This window comes from Copadichromis virginalis, linkage group LG7, assembly GCF_057382275.1.
Source record: "Copadichromis virginalis isolate Kocher_CV1m ecotype Utaka linkage group LG7, C_Virginalis_male_GT1.1, whole genome shotgun sequence".
In the NCBI taxonomy this organism is placed as follows: Eukaryota; Metazoa; Chordata; class Actinopteri; order Cichliformes; family Cichlidae; genus Copadichromis; species Copadichromis virginalis.
In genome coordinates, this window is record NC_140624.1 from 27,949,471 (window position 1) to 27,969,725 (window position 20,255).

The 20,255-nt window shown below is 39.4% G+C and overlaps 1 protein-coding gene across 1 annotated transcript; it reads right to left on the reverse strand.

Annotated features, from left to right (window-relative positions):
- Positions 1-1,439: 1,439 nt before the first annotated feature.
- On the reverse strand, positions 1,440-17,092 carry dnaaf4 (dynein axonemal assembly factor 4). Its single transcript, XM_085462822.1, has 9 exons — positions 16,810-17,092; positions 12,446-12,593; positions 9,922-10,052; positions 9,616-9,832; positions 8,896-9,041; positions 4,592-4,701; positions 3,985-4,138; positions 1,989-2,094; positions 1,440-1,761 (listed from the first exon to the last, which is right to left on the reverse strand). The coding sequence occupies exons 1-9, from the start codon at positions 16,930-16,932 to the stop codon at positions 1,637-1,639; spliced, it is 1,260 nt and encodes a 419-aa protein (XP_085318948.1). The 5' UTR covers positions 16,933-17,092; the 3' UTR covers positions 1,440-1,636.
- Between the last annotated feature and the right edge of the window lie 3,163 nt (positions 17,093-20,255).

Below are 20,255 nucleotides of genomic sequence, written 5' to 3' on the forward strand. Positions count from 1 at the left end.
TTCCTGTTTTGTGCATGCATGAAACGAAGGACAATTCGACCTGCGTCATTTCTGTCTGTTGTTTATTTACTTTCCGGCTCTTTGAAAGGTCATGCTAAAATGTTGAGAAAATCACCGAGTTTTTTAAATGGTCTGACAATGAGGTGGAGTTGTCGCTGCGAGTAACACAAAAGTACAAAGTTGCAAAAGCGAGTGAGAGTTAAAGAATTTGAAGAAAAGCTATCTGGAGCATGTACAAACTGATATTAATCTTGTCTAGTGCTGTCAAATCTGAGAGCAAACAAAACAAATGCAGTATAATGCCCTCCGCTGTCTTAGTTTAATTGGTCACATGACTGCATCATTTGACTAAAATGCGTCATCGTTTCCGGAAGCCTGTGGTTATGCAGTCCACACTGTGATGTGAAAATGGCATTTTCAAATGTATCCGCTTTGGAGAGCTCAGTGTGGACGGAAGGCCAAAAAGGAGAGAAAAATGATGTCTTTTCAAATATAAACGTATTAGTGTGGACATGGCCTTGCTGTTTTCAATAAATTGTATGCTCAAAAAATGTTTTCTCTCACTTCGATTTCTTCTTGTTGCATGTTGAAGCTCTCCTTGGAACCTTGTTAAGATCCAACTATGCAAAATATGATTTTTTTGCCATTTTTCCCAGTGTTCTTAAACTTTTGATCGGGACTGCACAATCTGTGGAAATGAGCTTACTCGAAGGGTAGGCTGGCCTCTCCCTTAGAGATAGAGTGAGGAGCTTGGCCATTTTGGAGGGGCTCAGAGTAGAACCACTATTCTTCCACATCGAAATGAGCCAGTAGAAGTGACACTGACAAGGATTCCTCCTGGGTACCTCCTGCCTGACATGTTCTGAGGATGTCCCACCAGAAGGAGCCTCCAGGGCAGACCCTGGACACACTGGAGAGATATCTCTTGGCTGGTGCATGATGTAGTGACTGTTTCTTCTTCAGTCACCTTTTTCACTTACTGTGTGTTTATACACCACTTTAATTATTAATTATTATTTATCTCTTGCTCTATTCCTTAGTTTACCTATTCCTTTAAAAAGCTCACGTTTAACTGTTCCCTTTTAACTGGTGCTTCTAAACTGGCTGGTGGCATAAATGTTTGTTTGTAATGTGTGACTCTGACCCTGTAACAAGCTAACAACCTCTCCAAGGTGTAACCTGCCTCTTACCCTATGACTGTAATAGTTCCAGCGACACTGTGACCATGAATTGGATATACAAAACAAAAAAAATGGATTTTTGTGAACTGAATATGCTGGACTTTACTGGACACAATATGACATCAACATGGATTTCTTTTTTCCCCCAACATTTTATATAATATACAATTAACTGATCATGAAAATCATTTAAAACTAAGAATGGTATTACTTAATGAGACACTAGACACTACAAAAGTAGCCTGGCTTTACCTATGATACAATTCAAAAGTCTGTATTTTTCAAAGGATGTTGTTTACAAAGGATGTACAGAATACATTTAAAAGCTAAGGATGGATAAAAATGTATGACCTTTGTAAATAAAATACAAGAATTTTTAATATTTAATAAAGAACCTGAAACCAGCCCTCTGTAAAACATTTCATGAACATAACGTACAAAGCAAATGTCGTGTGTCACTCTGTCTCACTGGGAGGATTGACAGCAGATCCTTGAATGATGTCTCTGATTCTCTGTGTATCCACCAACAGCGCTTCATTATTAGGGTCAATCTTCAGAGCAGCAAGGAAGTCTTGGAGCCCTGAAATGAAATTGTAGGTAGATCAGTTGAGACCTGGACACCTTTTGAGTCACTGTAAAAAACACGCTCCACATATTTGACCTTACCCTTGCCCTTAGGTAGGACAAAGTTACTGTCATGCAAGTTACAACTCAAGCCTTGAGTCATGGCTAACAAGTTCTAAGTAAAGTCCGAAACAAATCACTGAGTGCAACACATCAACTTATTGACATTTTAAAGCAACAAACCTTCTGGATAGGCCTGCAGCTCGCAGAAGGCAGATCCTCGACGGACAAAAGCTCGAACTCTGGCAGCTGCATTGGCAGGGACTGGTGGAGTCAGCAGATCAAGTGCCTGCAGTAAAAAAGTGGGCAGATGTTTACTGTATGCTATTCCTCTGGAAAGTAAATAAATCTTGACCATTCATTGTCAGAGTTGGACCATCCAGAGCATCTGTCAGTCCACCTGTGCAACAAATCCAGTTGTGAAATTTTCTCGCTGCTAAAGTCAATGTTTGTGGTTTTATAACAAAGTGGAAGCCACTGGGAACAACAGCAACTTCAGCCACAAAGTGGCAGACCACGTAAATCAACCGAGCAGGGTCAGCCGATACACAGAAGTTCTGCAGAGTCTGTTTATTTACCATTAGAGCAGTGGATTGGTCTTTTATATGTTCCACTGGAGCACTCAAAGTGCTTTACACAACATGCCTCTTTCACCCATTCATAAAAGCAAATTTTTTTACTTGAGTGCTTTGTATCTAAGATTCACACATTCACACTCATACTCCAATTGTCATGGTCTGGCAGTTCTCACCGGCAGACCTGCCCGTTGTGTCCATGTTTGTGGTGTTTTTTGTTCTCCCTCCTTTTCCCCGTTTCCCCGTTATGTGTGTTTATGTTGACGTTCGTGCTCCCGGAAGTTTAGGATCCCCAATGATCATTCGATCCAAAAGTGTTCCTGCTGTGGAGGCAGCCACACCTGTCGCTCATCAGCTGCCGCCAGCTGCAGCTGATTGAGAGCGTCCTAACAGTGTGGCTGGATCGTTGAGTTTACCTCATCAGTACAGCCGTGGACTTGCTTTTGAAAAACCTCGCTCTGGAGATGGATTGCCTAGCTAACTCACTGTGTTTATCTTCACTAGGAATCGGGAGCAGAGTGTGTTTTCACAGGAGCAGAGTCACGGATTGCATGGGAGTTTGCCATTTCACTGTTCACGACACAAGCACTGTGTGGGGATTTTGAAGAAGATCACCTTGCCGGGACTTGTATATATTTTACCTGTTGTTTTTCACTGTAAATAAATTCACTATTTTCTCTCAGAAGAGTCCCGTGTTTGGGTCCGGATCCTACCTACACCCTGACCCCATTGGATGCTTCAGAGAATACCTTGCGGTTAGTATCTTGTCCAAGGATAATTGTCATGTAGACTGAGGCAGCCAAGGTCCTTCTGAATAGTAGATGGCCTGGTTTACCCCCTAAACCACAGACACCCCTTCTCCATCTGGCAATCCGATGGATGAGTTTTGGTTTGTGTCAGCAGAACAGTACTTGTCTGACTGCAAGTGTAAAGTTTGGTGAAGGCGGGATTATGGTGTGGGGTTATTTTTCAGGTGTTGAAACTCTTAATGCTTCAGCATACTAAGACATTTTGGGCAATTTCATGCTCCCAACTTCATGAGAACAGTTTGGGGATGGTCCCCAAGTGTTCCAACATAACTGCACACCAGCACACAAACCAAGGTCCTTAAAGACATGGATGAAGGTGTTTGGTGTGGAAGAACTTTATAGGCCTGCAGCGAGTCCAGATCTCAACGTACAGAACACCCTTGTAATTAATTAGTGCAGAGACTAATTCTTCCCAGGTCTACTTATCCTTGTGCTGACTCCCAATTAATGTCTGAACTCATAAATGCACTTTTGAAATAATGGTCAAAAATTTCTATAAACACACTCCTAAACATTGTGGAAAGCCTTCCCAGAAGAGTTAAAGCTGTTATATCAGCAAAGGGACCTTATCATCATATCAAACCCTATGGATTAAGACTGGGATGTTAAAACGTAAGTTCATATACATTGGTTGATGAGCGAATACTGTTCGCAATACAGGATATAATGCAGTGATCCTAGTTCAAATCTGCTCTGAGGCCATTTAATGCAACTCCCAGCTTTCTGCCTGTCTATCACAAAAAAGACTAAAAAAGGTAAAAGTAAAAATTAAAAAAGCTATAAAAGAAAAAATACCTGAGAGGAGTCTTCAATGGCCTTGTGAAAATTTCTTAACTTCAGATGGCATGCGGCCCTGTTCGAATGCAAAGCAGGGATCTTCCCCATAACCCTGATAGCCAAGCTATAGGCATTCACTGCTCCCAGGAAGTCCCCAGTGGCAAAACATTTGCTAAAAAATAAAGTTCTGTTAAACAGAGCTGATAACAAGGAAAATACAATTAATTAAACAGTGAAATTAAGCACGAAAAAACAAAACATTTCAGTTACCCCAAAAATAACAATAGTTTGTACTTAGAAAAATAACAAAAAAGTAAACCTCCTTAGAGACACTTTGAAAGTACAGGTAAGGAAAACAGTTAGTTAACAGTCAAACTGTTAAAAAAATGTTTTGGAGCTTGTTAAACTCTGCCCCTAGAAAATATTTCAATCAATAAAAAACAAAATCAAAAAACCCAAACTAACACTAAACTAATAATAACCAGACTAAAAAAGGACATCCACCCTGGAAACTAAACTGAACTGAAATTGAAAAGAAAATCTTGAAAGTTACTAAAAATTATAAAAAAAAATAATTTAAATGTTTTTTTAAACTAAACTCTGTTTGCTGACACACTTCACTCACTCTCCTTTGTCCTTTAACCAGTAAGGGTTCCTCTCCTCTTCCTTCAGGTCTTTTAGCTCACCAACATCCACATTCACTTTTCGTCGGGTTTCAGCTTGTTTTCTCAGCCACTAGTTGGTTAAAAACAAACAAACAAACAAACAAACAAACAAACAAACAAACAAAAAAAGCATATAAAAAAGTGACAAAGGTGTGTCTTCCATCCTACTGGGTGATTTTCAGTATTTGAAATTATTCTCAATAGCAGGGCCAGCAGTAATGTTATCTGTTTTACAAACAAAAGCCAGATCTACATAAGTGATCAAACAGCAGTGACTGTTGAAAACATGTACAACCTGACAGCTCCCCCAAAATGAATCCAAAGCATCTCTATTGCCCCCTGGTGCCTGACTGCAGTATTAATCATAAACCCCATGTCTTCCATGTTAGCAGATAACACTGGGGTCAAACTGTTAAACTAAATCAAAAGTTGCTTCACCAAGTTGCTTTGCAATCACTAAGAAACCTGCGCATCTCTGCTTGGAAACTGCAGATAAAGCCTGAATTTTGAGAGGTGGTCCAGTATTTACTTTCCAACAGAGTCAAATGTTAGGGTACCACCCAGTGTTTTGGTTATTGGACTTTTTGGACCTTTTTTTTTTTTTTTTTTTTTTTTTTTGCAATGGTTCATAAATGCATATTTTATTCACAACAGAGCATAGAAAATGTATCAGATGTATTTAGACTTGCCTCGAAAAAGTTGGGATAGGTGCAAGAAGAGAATGAGCGGTACTGGCCACGTTTTACTGGACACTGGACATTATATTCTTCATTTCCAGTTAATACTTGTACAGCTGCTGTTATTGTGTATATATTTATTTATATTTCTTCATACATTCTTATATAGTTCTAAATTGTGTATTTTGTTGTACAGTTATTTTATTTTCAACTTTAATTTATATATTTTATCTTATTCTTTCCCAGTTAAATTTACCCTTCATTCTAATTTGTGTTGTACAGTTATTTCATTTTTAACCTTAATTTATATTTTATTCCTTCCTAGTTAAATTTACCCTTTTTAATTTTTCATATTTATTTCCTATCTTATTCATAGCCTTTTCCTTTTTTGTTTGGTCACGAGCAGTTGTCAAAGCATTTCACTACATATCGTACTGTGTATGACTGTGTACGTGACAAATAAAATTTGAATTTGAATTTGAATTCAGTAACATGATCGGGTTTAAAAAGAGCATCTCAGAGAGGCAGGGTTTCTCACGCTTATAAAGATAGGCAGAGGTTCCCCAAACTGCAAAAAACTGTCTATAAAATGTGAATAAATTTCAGAATAAAGACTTTGAATATCTTTTTATCTACTGTACATAACCATAGCCCATAACCTGGCAAAAGATTTTAGGGATTTGGGACAAAGTTTCCATGATCTTTGGGCCCTCAGGTGGCAGTGCATTAAAGACGTGATTCCTGAAGCCTGAATCAATTCACCATGCCATCCACTAATGCCTCTAGCATGCAAAGGAGTCATGTGATCCAGAGACACCAGGTCCTCACCTGGGCTGAAGCAAAGTGGAACTGAAGAGATACTTGTCATCTGCATCTTGTTATCAGGACTCAAAATGCTTACTGATGGTATGGGGGGCAGAATTACCTATTGAACTAGCAGCTTGCACATCTGGAAAGTCACCATCAGTGCTGAAACATATATACAGGTTTTAGAGCAACACATCCAGATGATGTCTTTTTTTTTTTTTTTTTTTTTTTTTTTTTTGCCTGTCCCGTTTGGCTCTTTTGCCATCAGAATTGTTGTCTAAAGGCAAACAAAGATGCCCAACGGATTTACTTTACCAAATTGACCATCCCAGCCTTGCCGTAATGGTCCATTTGATTCACCTGTTATTGTTTATTTTATTTTCACTTACTGAATACGGGACAGACTTGACTGGGGGAAAGAAGGGGAGAAAGAAGGACTTTTTGGACCTTGTTTATCATTATAATGTTTAATACATTTTATTTAAATAGCGCCTTTCAAAGCACCCAAGGACACTGTACAACAGATAGATAATGTTCCACGTTTCTTAGTCTTTATTTGGTATTGTTTAGTTTTCTTGTGCTTTTTAGTTTCATCCTTTGTATTTCCATACATAGAAAAAGAAAAGTATGGAAATACAAAGGATGAGACGTATGTATAAACTGTTTCCCAGTTTAGTCAGTCTTGTCTTCATGTTTGTTTGCCTAGTTGTCTGTTTTACCAGTTGTGACTCTGTGTGCGTCTCTCACCCTCTGTCTCTCGTCCCTCGCTCTGTTATGTGTCTCAGTGTGTGTGTTTCTCGTACTTCCTGTTTAGTTTGCCTGTAAGTCCTGCATCTTTGACAGCGACTGTCTGCTCTACACTGACAGCCTGAGGTGTTCTGCAGTAAACTGCACTAACTGTCAGAAAGACGTGTGGCATCATCACCCTTTTTTGTTAAGCTAAAGGTGTTTGTAAGCTAATCAGTAATTAGTCCTTAGCTATTGTGCTAAAATGAACAGTCAGCTGTTGGGGAAAGCTGGTGTTAGTTTACTAATCCATGCATATCAAATAAAGCTTATCCTTATCAATCAAATTAACCTGAAAAAAAAACTACTGTATGTTTGAATGTTTCAAAATATTGTATAATTTTGTATATCCCTCATAAATAGCACGTTTAACACAGTTTTAACAGAAGATGAAGTACTGAGAGGACTGAAAATGTTGCCACTGTATTCTTCACAATGACTGGCTGTAATATCACTTCCAGTTTGTAACTTCTGGTTCTTGATAACACAACTGATTTTAACTAAATAAAAGACACAAGATTAATTGGGGAAAAAAAAGTGTGAAAAATATAACAAAGTCTAATATGCTGTGCTGAAACCAAATATAAACATTTGGTGTGTTAAAACAAATTGTATGTTTAATTTCTCCACTAATTAATTTTTCAGCACCAGCTGTTTATATTTATTTATATTTTTTTTTACATGTCAGCTGTCAGCAGAACTGTAGACTCACGAAATGTGAAGAAAACATTACCTGTCGGTAGAGTGAAGATCCACTTTATTTCGGTTTGAGAGATAAACTGAACTGCACATTTGACATTTGGTGATGATTCTTTTTTCTTTGTGGTAATATGATCTGCCCTCAGATTCAGACCTCAGAACCATCCAGTGATAACAGATAAATCACACTATATATGCTCATTTAATCTTGGAGTAAATTTGTCATAACTCATAAATTAACTGATCAAAAAAAGCTAAAGGTACCAAAATGATGTACTGTCAGTGAAAGCTGTAGGTGTTTTACTGAGAAAGCTAAAGGCAAAAAGGGATTAATCATCTATATAACTTATAAAGAAAGACACATTAAGAATTGTAAACTGGAGTGTTTGTTTTGTTGTTTAGCAAGCTTCATACTACTAGGACCAAGCTGGCCTTAACCCAGGAAATCCAGACCAGCTTTGGTCCTAATGGTTTCTGCAGCTTGTTTTTCCCCAGGGTGAATTTAGCTGCTGATAATATTGTGGACTCTCTTTGTTTATGTCATCCCCAGTCTTATGTTCAAATCACAAAAGACAACATCTAATTTGCAGATTATTCAGATATTTACAGTAACTCTGGGCCTCTGTGGAGTGTGCAGTTGATGTCGTCTCCAGTTATAAAACGAGGATAAAAAAAACTAAGGAGTGATGAATTATTCAAACATAATGACAGCAACAAAGGTGTGTAGCATGGCTAACTAGCCAACAACAAACCTTTAATGCAGTGCATTAAAAGACCCCATGTGTGAAGTGCATGGGGGCACTTTTGCAGTCACCAGCGTGTGAGTGGATGGGAGTGTGACGCAGCATCTCAGTCCTACTGGGCAGATTCTGGCTTTAAAAAATTCCACATGGTAGCCCTCACAAGTGCACAGTGGGAAGTAGTGAAGCCATGGCATCCATCTGTCATACAGTCAGTACAGCTAAGATGCAAAAATACTCCATATTATTTTTTTTCTATTTCAGTTTTTCCCCCCCAGTGGATTAATGTTATCTTTGGGGACCAAGGGAGTGTACAGTTATCCAAATACCCGAATGAACAACCACATTTTGTATTATATAAATGATCATGCAATAATTTATTTGCTACACTCTGTACATATGTATGTTAAGTGTGATTAAAATCCTAACTCTTAGACTGGAGCCACAGTCCATGTTATTGTTGTTCAAATACTCTCTTAAAGTGGTTATTTAAACTCCATACTCCATAATTCTTTTTGGTGGTGGTATTGGTTTTCACAGCATTCAGGAACTCACCTCCTCCTCCTCTGGAAGTCTGGACTCTCTGAGAGCTGTTGGAAAGATTCTTGGGGTGAATGTAACTTGAATGTTTCCACTGAGTCTTGGAGGAGGGAGTTCATGTTGGGCTTTCTTGCTCTTTGCATTACTGTTGCTTCTTTGATCTGCAAGCAGGAGTATGTTCATTAATATCAGCCTGTATAACGCCAAATCTAAGCACCAGGAAAAAACAATGTAGACTGCAAGACAAAATTGGACCATTTGTCATTCTATGAAGCTTCACTTTAAGCACTTTGCCTACCTCACATCCATGGCCAATTTATAATTACCAATTAACCTAATATACATGTTTTTGGACTATGTGGTAAAGCTGAAGTACTCAGAGGAAGGCAGACACAGGATAAGATGCAAACCCCACACAGAAAAACTCTGGGAGTCTTTCTGTGTGGAGCTGAGACTCAAACCAGGAACCTTCTTGCTATGAGGCAACAGCTCTAACCATGACACCATGCTACCTAAAAGAAGTGTAATGATGGCTTGAGGTTAACAATGTTAATTCAGAGCAAGAGGGTCCTGGGTTCAAACCCAGTTGGAGGCCCTTTCCGTGGACTGCAGGCTCGCCATGTGCTTGCATAGTTTTTCCTGTCCTTGCAAAACATCCTAGGTGAATGCTGCCTATGTCACCTCAAGAGTTGCATTTCCTGCTTTTTTGTTTATTTGTGTTTTTTTTTTACTCACCCAATTTCATTTTTTCTTGGTTGGGAGGTCCACATTTTTGCCTCTCTGTCTCTGTTCTTAGTTGGCGTGCTTTGGCTTTTTGATTTTGCAATTTTAGCTGGACATCCTGCTCTGCTTTTTGTTGTTGTCTGAAATGCCATGCAGCCAACTCTTGTGTGGTTTTCTCTTGTTCTGTGTCCTTTATCTTCTGGATACTGTCTCGTTCCTCTTTTTCAAGCTGAACTCAAGGAAAATATAACAAAACACTAGAGGCTCTTTTCAGGATCAAACAGGAGAATTTGGTGATTAAACAGAGTGGAAAATTACCTTTATCACTGTCTCCAGAGCATATTTGTTCTCTTCTTGTTGTTTTGCTGCCTTGTTTCTAGACTCTGAAGAAAGCTTTTCGTGGTATTTTAACAGGGCCCTCTGTCTGATCTCCATTTTTTCTTTATTATCTGAAAAACATTATGAACTTAATTTAATCGAGTAATTTCACTAAGATTAAAATCCCAAGTAAAGCCTGCTAGGGTTGGTTGGGCAACTGGGCGAATATCTATCAACAACTGAACTGAAGTAATACTAAAGCTGAAGTAACTTCATGTGCCCAACACGTTTATGAATACTGAACAGGCAGGGCACAGAAAGGGTAGAAAAATATGCAGTGATTTCCAATTTTGATAGAAGCTGTGCACAGAGCATCAGCAGAGGAACAAACAAGGAACAAACTTCTAAAACACTCCTGATGTGATTTGAAGCATTTTGAAGAGCAAAACAAAGCTCGGGATAATGCTCTCCCTCTAGTGTCTAAGGGTAAAGAAATAGCAGCTTAATATGAGCTCCAGTGACTAGTTCAGTGTCTCCCACACCTATACCTCACCTGGTATATTTGGTGATTAATTTTAGCATTTCTTTTTTTTTTTTTTTTATTAATCTATAAGAACGATCATCCCGGGGATGAGATATTTACCAAAGTATCTGGCAAATAAAATATCTGAGGAGAAGAACCTTATAACCAATCAACCAGCTGGTTAACCAATGAAGTGTGTGTGGCTCTTTTTCTGGTGCAAATATAAACGGACACATATTTATGTGTGTCATGTTAAAAAGATGCTACATTCTTTTTCAATTCTAAGGTTTTACATATCAGGACATAATAGAAAATGGCACTTAGCATGTTTTAAAATGAGATAAACAATGACATGGCTTACCTAACAAAACCCCTGCAAAAATGCACAAGCACTGTTTGAAAAAATAAGCCTACCAGTTGGTATCACAGTTTTTCTTGATTTCACAGCAGAAAAACATTCTCACTACTCTTAGTGCAGCTCTCAAATCAGTAATGCATTTCCCCACCCATAATAGCTTTTGTCATTGTTTTTATGGACACTACTATTGTTTTCATGTTGTTTTCAACATTAACAGTTTGTACTTTGTCAATCATGGACTACGAAATGGAGCAGTCGTTAGCCATATCCCCTACATGGATGGCATCAAGCTGTATGCCAGGAGTGAAAAAGACATCGACTCACTGACAGATGTACAGCTAGAAGTATAGTTGGATTCTGGGAATCCCGCAGATAAATGGGAACCATGAAGAGGCCGCTAGGAAAGCCACAACTCATGGATCTTTGTTGTCTCATGAGATAACAGATGCACAAACTGGTGATGGCTAACCAACCAGACATAGACAAGCAGAGAAAGATGGCCGTAATGACAGATGTAGCTATACCAAGTGATAGCAACGTCAGATGTATAAAGGCTAATTTACACCCCACTCTCAAAAACTGATATAGATTTAACACTGCCTGTGTAGCTAGATTTAAGAAATACGTGCTTAGAGTTTAAGTTCTTAAAAAATGTTTACTGCCATCTTGTGCTAGTACAGAACATGACATCATCAGGTTTCTTGGTTGGTTGCAGTCAATACACTCACATTAGTTTATGTTAGCTAATTTTAACAGAACCAATAACTCAAGGGAAGACAAGGGAAGGCAGTACAAAGGTGACCCCTTAGGGGGCCTTAGGGGGCCACCTTTGTACTGCCCCGAGCTGCAACAATGTTTATCTTAAGAAACCAAGAATATACTGTTCACTTTCACTCTGTCTCTTAAGCAGTAAGCGTTTCTTCATTGGACTAGCTGCACTGAGACAGAAAAATCCACCTGTTAGCCATAATTTTCGTTTTTATAAACCATTTTATGAATCAGAACAGTGTGGAGGGGAGCCTGTTTGAGTCAGGTGACAGGTGGTTCGCTGGATGGACAAGCTGGAGTCAGAAACTGTTTTTTCCTTGTGTGGCTGGATGTACAGAGAGGTGCAATCAGCTGATGTGATCAGCGCTATTTTATGCAATAAAATAGTCTCTCTATCCCAAGAACACTCAAACAGTTAACAACATATCAGGTTACTACATGTGCCTCACACTACAAACATAACTATGTTTCTTATCGAGGCATAATTGGGAATCCAATGATGTCATGCTAAACATGTTTTGATAACTTTAACTTTCAGCACTTATGTTTTAAATCCAGCTACACAGTAAGTTTTATATCCTTGTCAGTTTATGAAACCAGGGCTCCATGATGTAAATTAGCCTTAATACAGGAAGTGTTTCAAGTCAATTTTACATAATTTTACAAGCTTGTAATTGCCAGATAAAAGCCCTCAAGAGACACTGTTCACAGGAAAACATCCAGCTTACCACATCAAAAACTTCAGGACTGCTGCATGACCAACTCTGTCTCTTCTTGAACTGTCACATGTACAAATGTATTATGATACATTATCATGGGTTCAGAAGACCAGAGCCTTGTTGTTTACTGAAATGACCACAAGTTGAAGCTCTTACCCGTACTTATCATCAGATGCTTCCACACTTTGTTGGTCCTTTTTGGCAAAGTGATGACTGCACATCCATTTGCAACCCTTACTGCGATTCTGTCATCATCAACAGGCTCAAACAAGAAGGCTTCAAACAGATAAGGCGGGAAATGCACCTGTGAATGAATACATATTATACTGTAAGAATTGTTGTTAAGAGAAATGTAAGACCATCTTCTGGTTCTTGTTTAGCGATTAATTTGAATTGAATTTTGAATTTATATGTACAGATATATATTTTTTTATACATACACACACACACACACACACACACACACACACACACACACACACACATACATATATATATATATATATATATATATATATATATACACACACACATACATACAGTGGGGCAAAAAAGTATTTAGTCAGCCACCGATTGTGCAAGTTCCCCCACTTAAAATGATGACAGAGGTCAGTAATTTGCACCAGAGGTAAACTTCAACTGTGAGAGACAGAATGGGAAAAAAAAATCCATGAATCCACATGGTAGGATTTGTAAAGAATTTATTCGTAAATCAGGGTGGAAAATAAGTATTTGGTCACCTCAAACAAGGAAAATCTCTGGCTCTCACAGACCTGTAACGTCTTCTGTAAGACGCTTTTCTGTCCCCCACTCGTTACCTGTATGAATGGCACCTGTTTGAACTCATCATCTGTATAAAAGACACCTGTCCACAGCCTCAAACAGTCAGACTCCAAACTCCGCCATGGCCAAGACCAAAGAGCTTTCGAAGGACACCAGGAAAAGTATTGTAGACCTGCACCAGACTGGGAAGAGTGAATCTACAATAGGCAAGCAGCTTGGTGTGAAAAAATCAACTGTGGGAGCAATCATCAGAAAATGGAAGACATACAAGACCACTGATAATCTCCCTCGATCTGGGGCTCCACGCAAGATCTCATCCCGTGGGGTCAAAATGATCATGAGAACGGTGAGCAAAGATCCCAGAACCACACGGGGGGACCTGGTGAATGACCTGCAGAGAGCTGGGACCAAAGTAACAAAGGTCACCATCAGTAACACACTACAACGGCAGGGAATCAAATCCCGCAGTGCCAGACGTGTTCCGCTGCTGAAGCCAGTGCATGTCCAGGCCCGTCTGAAGTTTGCCAGAGAGCACATGGATGATACAGCAGAGGATTGGGAGAATGTCATGTGGTCAGATGAAACCAAAGTAGAACTTTTTGGTATAAACTCAACTCGTCGTGTTTGGAGGAAGAAGAATACTGAGTTGCATCCCAAGAACACCATACCTACTGTGAAGCATGGGGGTGGAAACATCATGCTATGGGGCTGTTTTTCTGCCAAGGGGACAGGACGACTGATCCGTGTTAAGGACAGAATGAATGGGGCCATGTATCGTGAGATTTTGAGCCAAAACCTCCTTCCATCAGTGAGAACTTTGAAGATGAAACGAGGCTGGGTCTTCCAACATGACAATGATCCAAAACACACCGCCCGGGCAACAAAGGAGTGGCTCCGTAAGAAGCATTTGAAAGTCCTGGAGTGGCCTAGCCAGTCTCCAGACCTCAACCCCATAGAAAATCTGTGGCGGGAGTTGAAAGTCCGTGTTGCTCGGCGACAGCCCCAAAACATCACTGCTCTCGAGAAGATCTGCATGGAGGAATGGGCCAAAATACCAGCTACTGTGTGTGCAAACCTGGTAAAGACCTATAGTAAACGTTTGACCTCTGTTATTGCCAACAAAGGTTATGTTACAAAGTATTGAGTTGTATTTTTGTTATTGACCAAATACTTATTTTCCACCCTGATTTACGAATAAATTCTTTACAAATCCTACCATGTGGATTCATGGATTTTTTTTTCACATTCTGTCTCTCACAGTTGAAGTGTACCTCTGGTGCAAATTACTGACCTCTGACATCATTTTAGGTGGGGGAACTTGCATAATCGGTGGCTGACTAAATACTTTTTTGCCCCACTGTACAGGGAATGCAGAATTATTAGGCAAGTTGTATTTTTGAGGAATAATTTTATTATTGAACAACAACCATGTGCTCAATGAACCCAAAAAAACTCATTAATATCAAAGCTGAATGTTTTTGGAAGTAGTTTTTAGTTTGTTTGTAGTTTTAGCTATTTTAGAGGGATATCTGTGTGTGCAGGTGACTATTACTGTGCATAATTATTAGGCAACTTAGCAAAAAACAAATATATACCCATTTCAATTATTTATTTTTACCAGTAAAACCAATATAACATCTCCACATTCACAAATATACATTTCTGACATTCAAAAACAAAACAAAAACAAATCAGCGACCAATATAGCCACCTTTCTTTGCAAGGACACTCAAAAGCCTGCCATCCATGGATTCTGTCAGTGTTTTGATCTGTTCACCATCAACATTGCGTGCAGCAGCAACCACAGCCTCCCAGACACTGTTCAGAGAGGTGTACTGTTTTCCCTCCTTGTAAATCTCACATTTGATGATGGCCCACAGGTTCTCAATGGGGTTCAGATCAGGTGAACAAGGAGGCCATGTCATTAGTTTTTCTTCTTTTATACCCTTTCTTGCCAGCCACGCTGTGGAGTACTTGGACGCGTGTGATGGAGCATTGTCCTGCATGAAAATCATGTTTTTCTTGAAGGATGCAGACTTCTTCCTGTACCACTGCTTGAAGAAGGTGTCTTCCAGAAACTGGCAGTAGGACTGGGAGTTGAGCTTGACTCCATCCTCAACCCGAAAAGGCCCCACAAGCTCATCTTTGATGATACCAGCCCAAACCAGTACTCCACCTCCACCTTGCTGGCGTCTGAGTCGGACTGGAGCTCTCTGCCCTTTACCAATCCAGCCACGGGCCCATCCATCTGGCCCATCAAGACTCACTCTCATTTCATCAGTCCATAAAACCTTAGAAAAACCAGTCTTGAGATATTTCTTGGCCCAGTCTTGACGATTCAGCTTGTGTGTCTTGTTCAGTGGTGGTCGTCTTTCAGCCTTTCTTACCAATACTTTCTCTGAGTATTGCACACCTTGTGCTTTTGGGCACTCCAGTGATGTTGCAGCTCTGAAATATGGCCAAACTGGTGGCAAGTGGCATCTTGGCAGCTGCATGCTTGACTTTTCTCAGTTCATGGGCAGTTATTTTGCGCCTTGGTTTTTCCACACGCTTCTTGCGACCCTGTTGACTATTTTGAATGAAACGCTTGATTGTTGGATGATCACGCTTCAGAAGCTTTGCAATTTTGAGACTGCTGCATCCCTCTGCAAGATATCTCACTATTTTTGACTTTTCTGAGCCTGTCAAGTCCTTCTTTTGACCCATTTTGCCAAAGGAAAGGACGTTGCCTAATAATTATGCACACCTGATATAGGGTGTTGATGTCATTAGACCACACCCCTTCTCATTACAGAGATGCACATCACCTAATATGCTTAATTGGTAGTAGGCTTTTGAGCCTATACAGCTTGGAGTAAGACAACATGCATGAAGAGGATGATGTGGACAAAATACTCATTTGCCTAATAATTCTGCACTCCCTGTATATATATATATATATATATATAATTATTATGACGTCTTAGCAATGGCTTTTTCTTGCTGCAACTCGTCCGTCAAACCTGCAGCTTGAACTCTTCTCTTCTCAGTTGAAACTAAGACTTGTTTACTACAACCACTATTAAGCTGTGCTTGAAGCTGTTGTCCTATCACGCAAGCTGTTAACTCTCAGAAACTTGTCCTCTGGTTCAGTTGTGGCTTTGGGTCTGCCAGACCTATTCCTATCAGAGTGTGCCCCAGTTTTTAAATGCCTTTTGATGGTGAAGGAAACTGTACTCAGTGACACTTTGACTTTCTTGCAATTTCTCTATAGGAAAGACCTACATTTTTAAGTGTTATGATGGTCTGTCTCTCTTCCATTGTTATTTGCCTTTTTCTCGAGGGTATGGTACAGTGTGTTCCGACACTGCTTTTATGCAGACAGAGGGGGACGGTAGAAAAATATCCGGTTGGGAGGGGGGGCTTTAATGATGCATTTGGAAAAACTCATGCAGAAAGCTTAATATGGTCATGTCAATTTATATTTATATATTTCTTTTCCTTCTTTTCCTTTTCACGTAGATGGCAACAAAAGCATTGATAAAAGCGCTCGAAAATATATACGGCAGCTGAGTTGGCTGCTGCTCACAAACTTGATCAAACTGCCGTACATCGTTTCAATATGTCTCAATTCTGTGTGACACAGAAAAAAAAATGCTATGCAGTCTAGCTTAGTCTCTGACTGAGACGAGTCCCATAGATATAGTATTTGATACACAAACAGTAAAAATACAAAACTCCTTTATTCAGAACTTTACCTTGAGGTAATCGTCCGTACAGACAATGTCTACCTTCCCGGCATTCGTTCCTTTTAGAGGCACATTAATGTAAAGCGTCGTCTCCGTCTGGGTCCAGACGTAGTCCATCACGACCAGAGGCATTTTTGGGACAACTGAGCTCACTGTTTGATTCACCTGATTTTAGAAGAGCCAGAAGGTTGTGCTTTGATTAAAAAAAATCGCTCTATTTCCTTTCATAAACGTGTCCGACGTGAAGTCCCGTCGCACCTCGCCATGTTACTATGGTAACCATAAACAAAATGCTGACTTTGAGTTTGTCGGAAAAACCTAAACTGAAATTCGTAACGCATAACCACAATGCATTAAACATTTTTATATATTCTTCTATAAAAATCCACAAAGCCGAAATCCATAACCTTTCACAGGAAGTGCACTCAACCTACGTAAGAGGATTAAAGGTGCTGACAAAAAAGTGGGGGAATCATTTCTATTTGTTTGTTGTTGTTGTAGTTCCAGAATCCTGAAAAAAAATCTGTTTCTTCAACTGGATTGGACACGGAGAATTCAGGCTTTTTCCCCCTTAGAATTCTGGAAAACAAACAAACAAACAACAACAAAAACCCCAAACAAAAGACTCACACAAATTTTGTTTGCCAGTGGCCCTAATGCTCTTTCATAACAACCTCATCTTTGAGGTTAATTTAATAGAAAGTTTTTTCACTGAAGCTTAACTCTAAGATCTCTTTTCAAAGAGGAGAAGCTACCAGACCCAGACTCAGTGGTTCTCATAACTCACTTCAAATGTTGTTACTGTTAATCAGCTCCTGTCTTCTCAGATTCAGCTAAATGCTACAAAACTATTCAGATGGTGCTTGACGGTGCAAATGGATAATGACCCAATGCAACCTAAACGTTTCCCTAGGCTAACTAATAAGATAGTCTTAAATACTCAAGTTAGTCACTGAAGGCTGTCTAGAGCAGTAGCAAACAGCAAATGAAGGTGGCTGGAGTAAAGACTAGTGCCGTATGCTACAGAGCAAATTCAACATACCGAGGGTATCATTACATTATCTGGTTTCAGTTACCTTGTCACTGGTGATCAGGATCATGGGGATGATATTGTTAAAGCATGACCTTGATCACAAACTGATTGAGCTAAAACACAACATACAATTAACAACATAAAACAACAATAGTAAAATGGGTAAAATAGAGACATAAAATTATCTATATAACATATAAAACATACCTCACCAACTGACCCATGCTTAGAGGCAGAAATGAGCATTTTACAGATACTAGGTTGAGGTTTTGTGTTTGATTTGTTAAAGTCACTTTGTCTTATGGCTTGGTATGATGTAATGGGATTACATGCAATACATCTTTTCCTGTGACCTTTGGCCAAGAGTGTAAATTGTCCCTAAAGGCGTTAGCTATTGACAAAAGGCTCTCCATAACGTTCATGCTGCCTCATATGGATATTCAGAGCCAATCAGAAAATACCCATCTAAGGCTTCTTTAACACAGCTGCCAACATACTTCTGTAAGACAAATATCTTTTCTGCAGTGGAAATGTTCCTTCACAACATTGGAGTCTGAAAAGATGCTTTCCAATGCTTAGACTTAAATGAATGCCCACTAAATACAGAGGGCTCTGGGATAGGTAGTCTATTAGCTGACATTGCTTCTGCCAAAACCTTTACAAGCTCACCTGCGCTCCAATGAGTCATGTTTAACTCTGTTTGTTGTTGTGAGGGTTGATTAGTAGCATTGTTGAACTCTGTTACCTGTACATTTGCAGGGGCAGTTGCAGGAGTGACTCTTTCTTGCTTCACTGAAATGTAACCTTCCTCGTAAACTTGTAGTTTTGCTTTTGCTGCCTTGAATCCTTTCAGATTTTCCATCTTTCAATTTCTCTTTTCAAGTCCTCAAATGACTTTCTTAATGCAGCACTTCCCTCTTGTTGTCTCTTTATCACAGCTGCTTTCTTCTTTTCTCTTTTAACATGCCTCAGTTTCCCCCTTCTCCTCTAGGAGGCATTGTGACATTGCAGCAGCATCTTGTCCTGCAGTAAAGCGTTTCTTTTCTTCTTCACGCAATTGTACTCTTTCTCTGTATTTCTCTTATTCAGTCTTAATCTGAAGCAAAGCCTTTGTGGCTTCATACTGCGCTGCAGCTTCTTGTCTTTTGGTGGAGGAGGCATTAGAGATAACTCTATTAGCTTTAAACTGGCTATGAACTGAGACACTAACAGAGCAAGAGGATGTAAATATACAGCTGGCATCAGGCCATACATTCTCCTCTTGCTTTTCTCCTTCAGTGTGAACTTTGATGTTTTGTAAAATTACTGTAGTCACTGAGGTGGATTTGTATAGCTTGGAATGCATATCAGAGGGTCCATCCATTGCTCTATAGTCATCATAAATATCATTAAGCTTGGCTACTTCTCTTTGTACAATGTTCATGTGACCTTCAAGAATGTCAAGTAGATCTCCTTTTAAAACAGACTGCTTTGACAGTCATAAATACTGTCAAAGCAGTGTTGAAGCCATTGTAACCTTTCTTTATGGAATTCTTTTCCGTTTTCTGTGAGCATGTGAGGCCTTTCACTTCTATGCTTCTCTACTTCCACTCTTTGCTCTAAACAGGTTTCATCCATTTGTTCTGCACTGGAAACTTCAATTTCTGTTTCATTTGTTTGTGACATTTTTGTTTTTCTTGAAATGTTATGCACTTATTTCTTAATCTCCTTTTAACTTGACTTTAGAAATGAATTATGAACTTGATTGCATTAATTCCCTTCTTGTTACCGTTTGGTGCTGTTGTTGTCAGGCTTCACACAGTTTCTTATTGTTTCTCTCTCCTTGTGTCACTTTTCCAAACAGAACTTTAACGATTGGCTTCAGGATATCTTTATGAAGAAACAACTGGTGAACCTGTGTGTCCATTATTATTTGCAGCGGGCTGGTCCTTGGTGCAGTGACACAATATTGCCACCAGGGGGCCGGGAATCATGCAGGTCCGAGTTCAACTACCACTTTCACCTGTGCTTTAATGTGAGTTGTACAAACTTGGGGTTGCCATTAAGCTCGCCATCCTCATACTTCAACATGGGTGTGCATCTCACTCAGGGGCACCAGGGGAACCAACATGCAGTACAATAGTTCCTACAATTTCCACAATGTCGTAATGACATATAAAATATGCTTAGTGCAAAACAAAATATGTTAACTAAAAGTATGACAGTAAAAAGGTGGTCTAGGGGTGGTCTAGCTTATCAGAAAGGGGCTTTTATCAGGCTAATAATGTTTACAGAATACTATAACTGTTGTGGAAGAGATCCAGAACTGAATAATAGCTAATAATTAAATGCAAAGTTGTGTATAAACACATAGTGATTGAAAAACAAGGTAAGTGGAAAAAAATATGCATTACGGGAATGACCCAGCACCCTAGACCTAATG

Bases quoted from the DNA above. Each gene is read 5' to 3' on its own strand.
- dnaaf4 (XM_085462822.1), bottom strand. From the start codon at position 16,932: ATGCCTCTGGTCGTGATGGACTACGTCTGGACCCAGACGGAGACGACG. The intron at 12,594-16,809 runs GTAAAGTTCTGA...ATTCATTCACAG, and splicing joins GTACGGACGATTACCTCAAG to GTGCATTTCCCGCCTTATCT. The intron at 9,042-9,615 runs GTGAGTAAAAAA...TCCTGCTTGCAG, and splicing joins CCAAGAAAAAATGAAATTGG to ATCAAAGAAGCAACAGTAAT.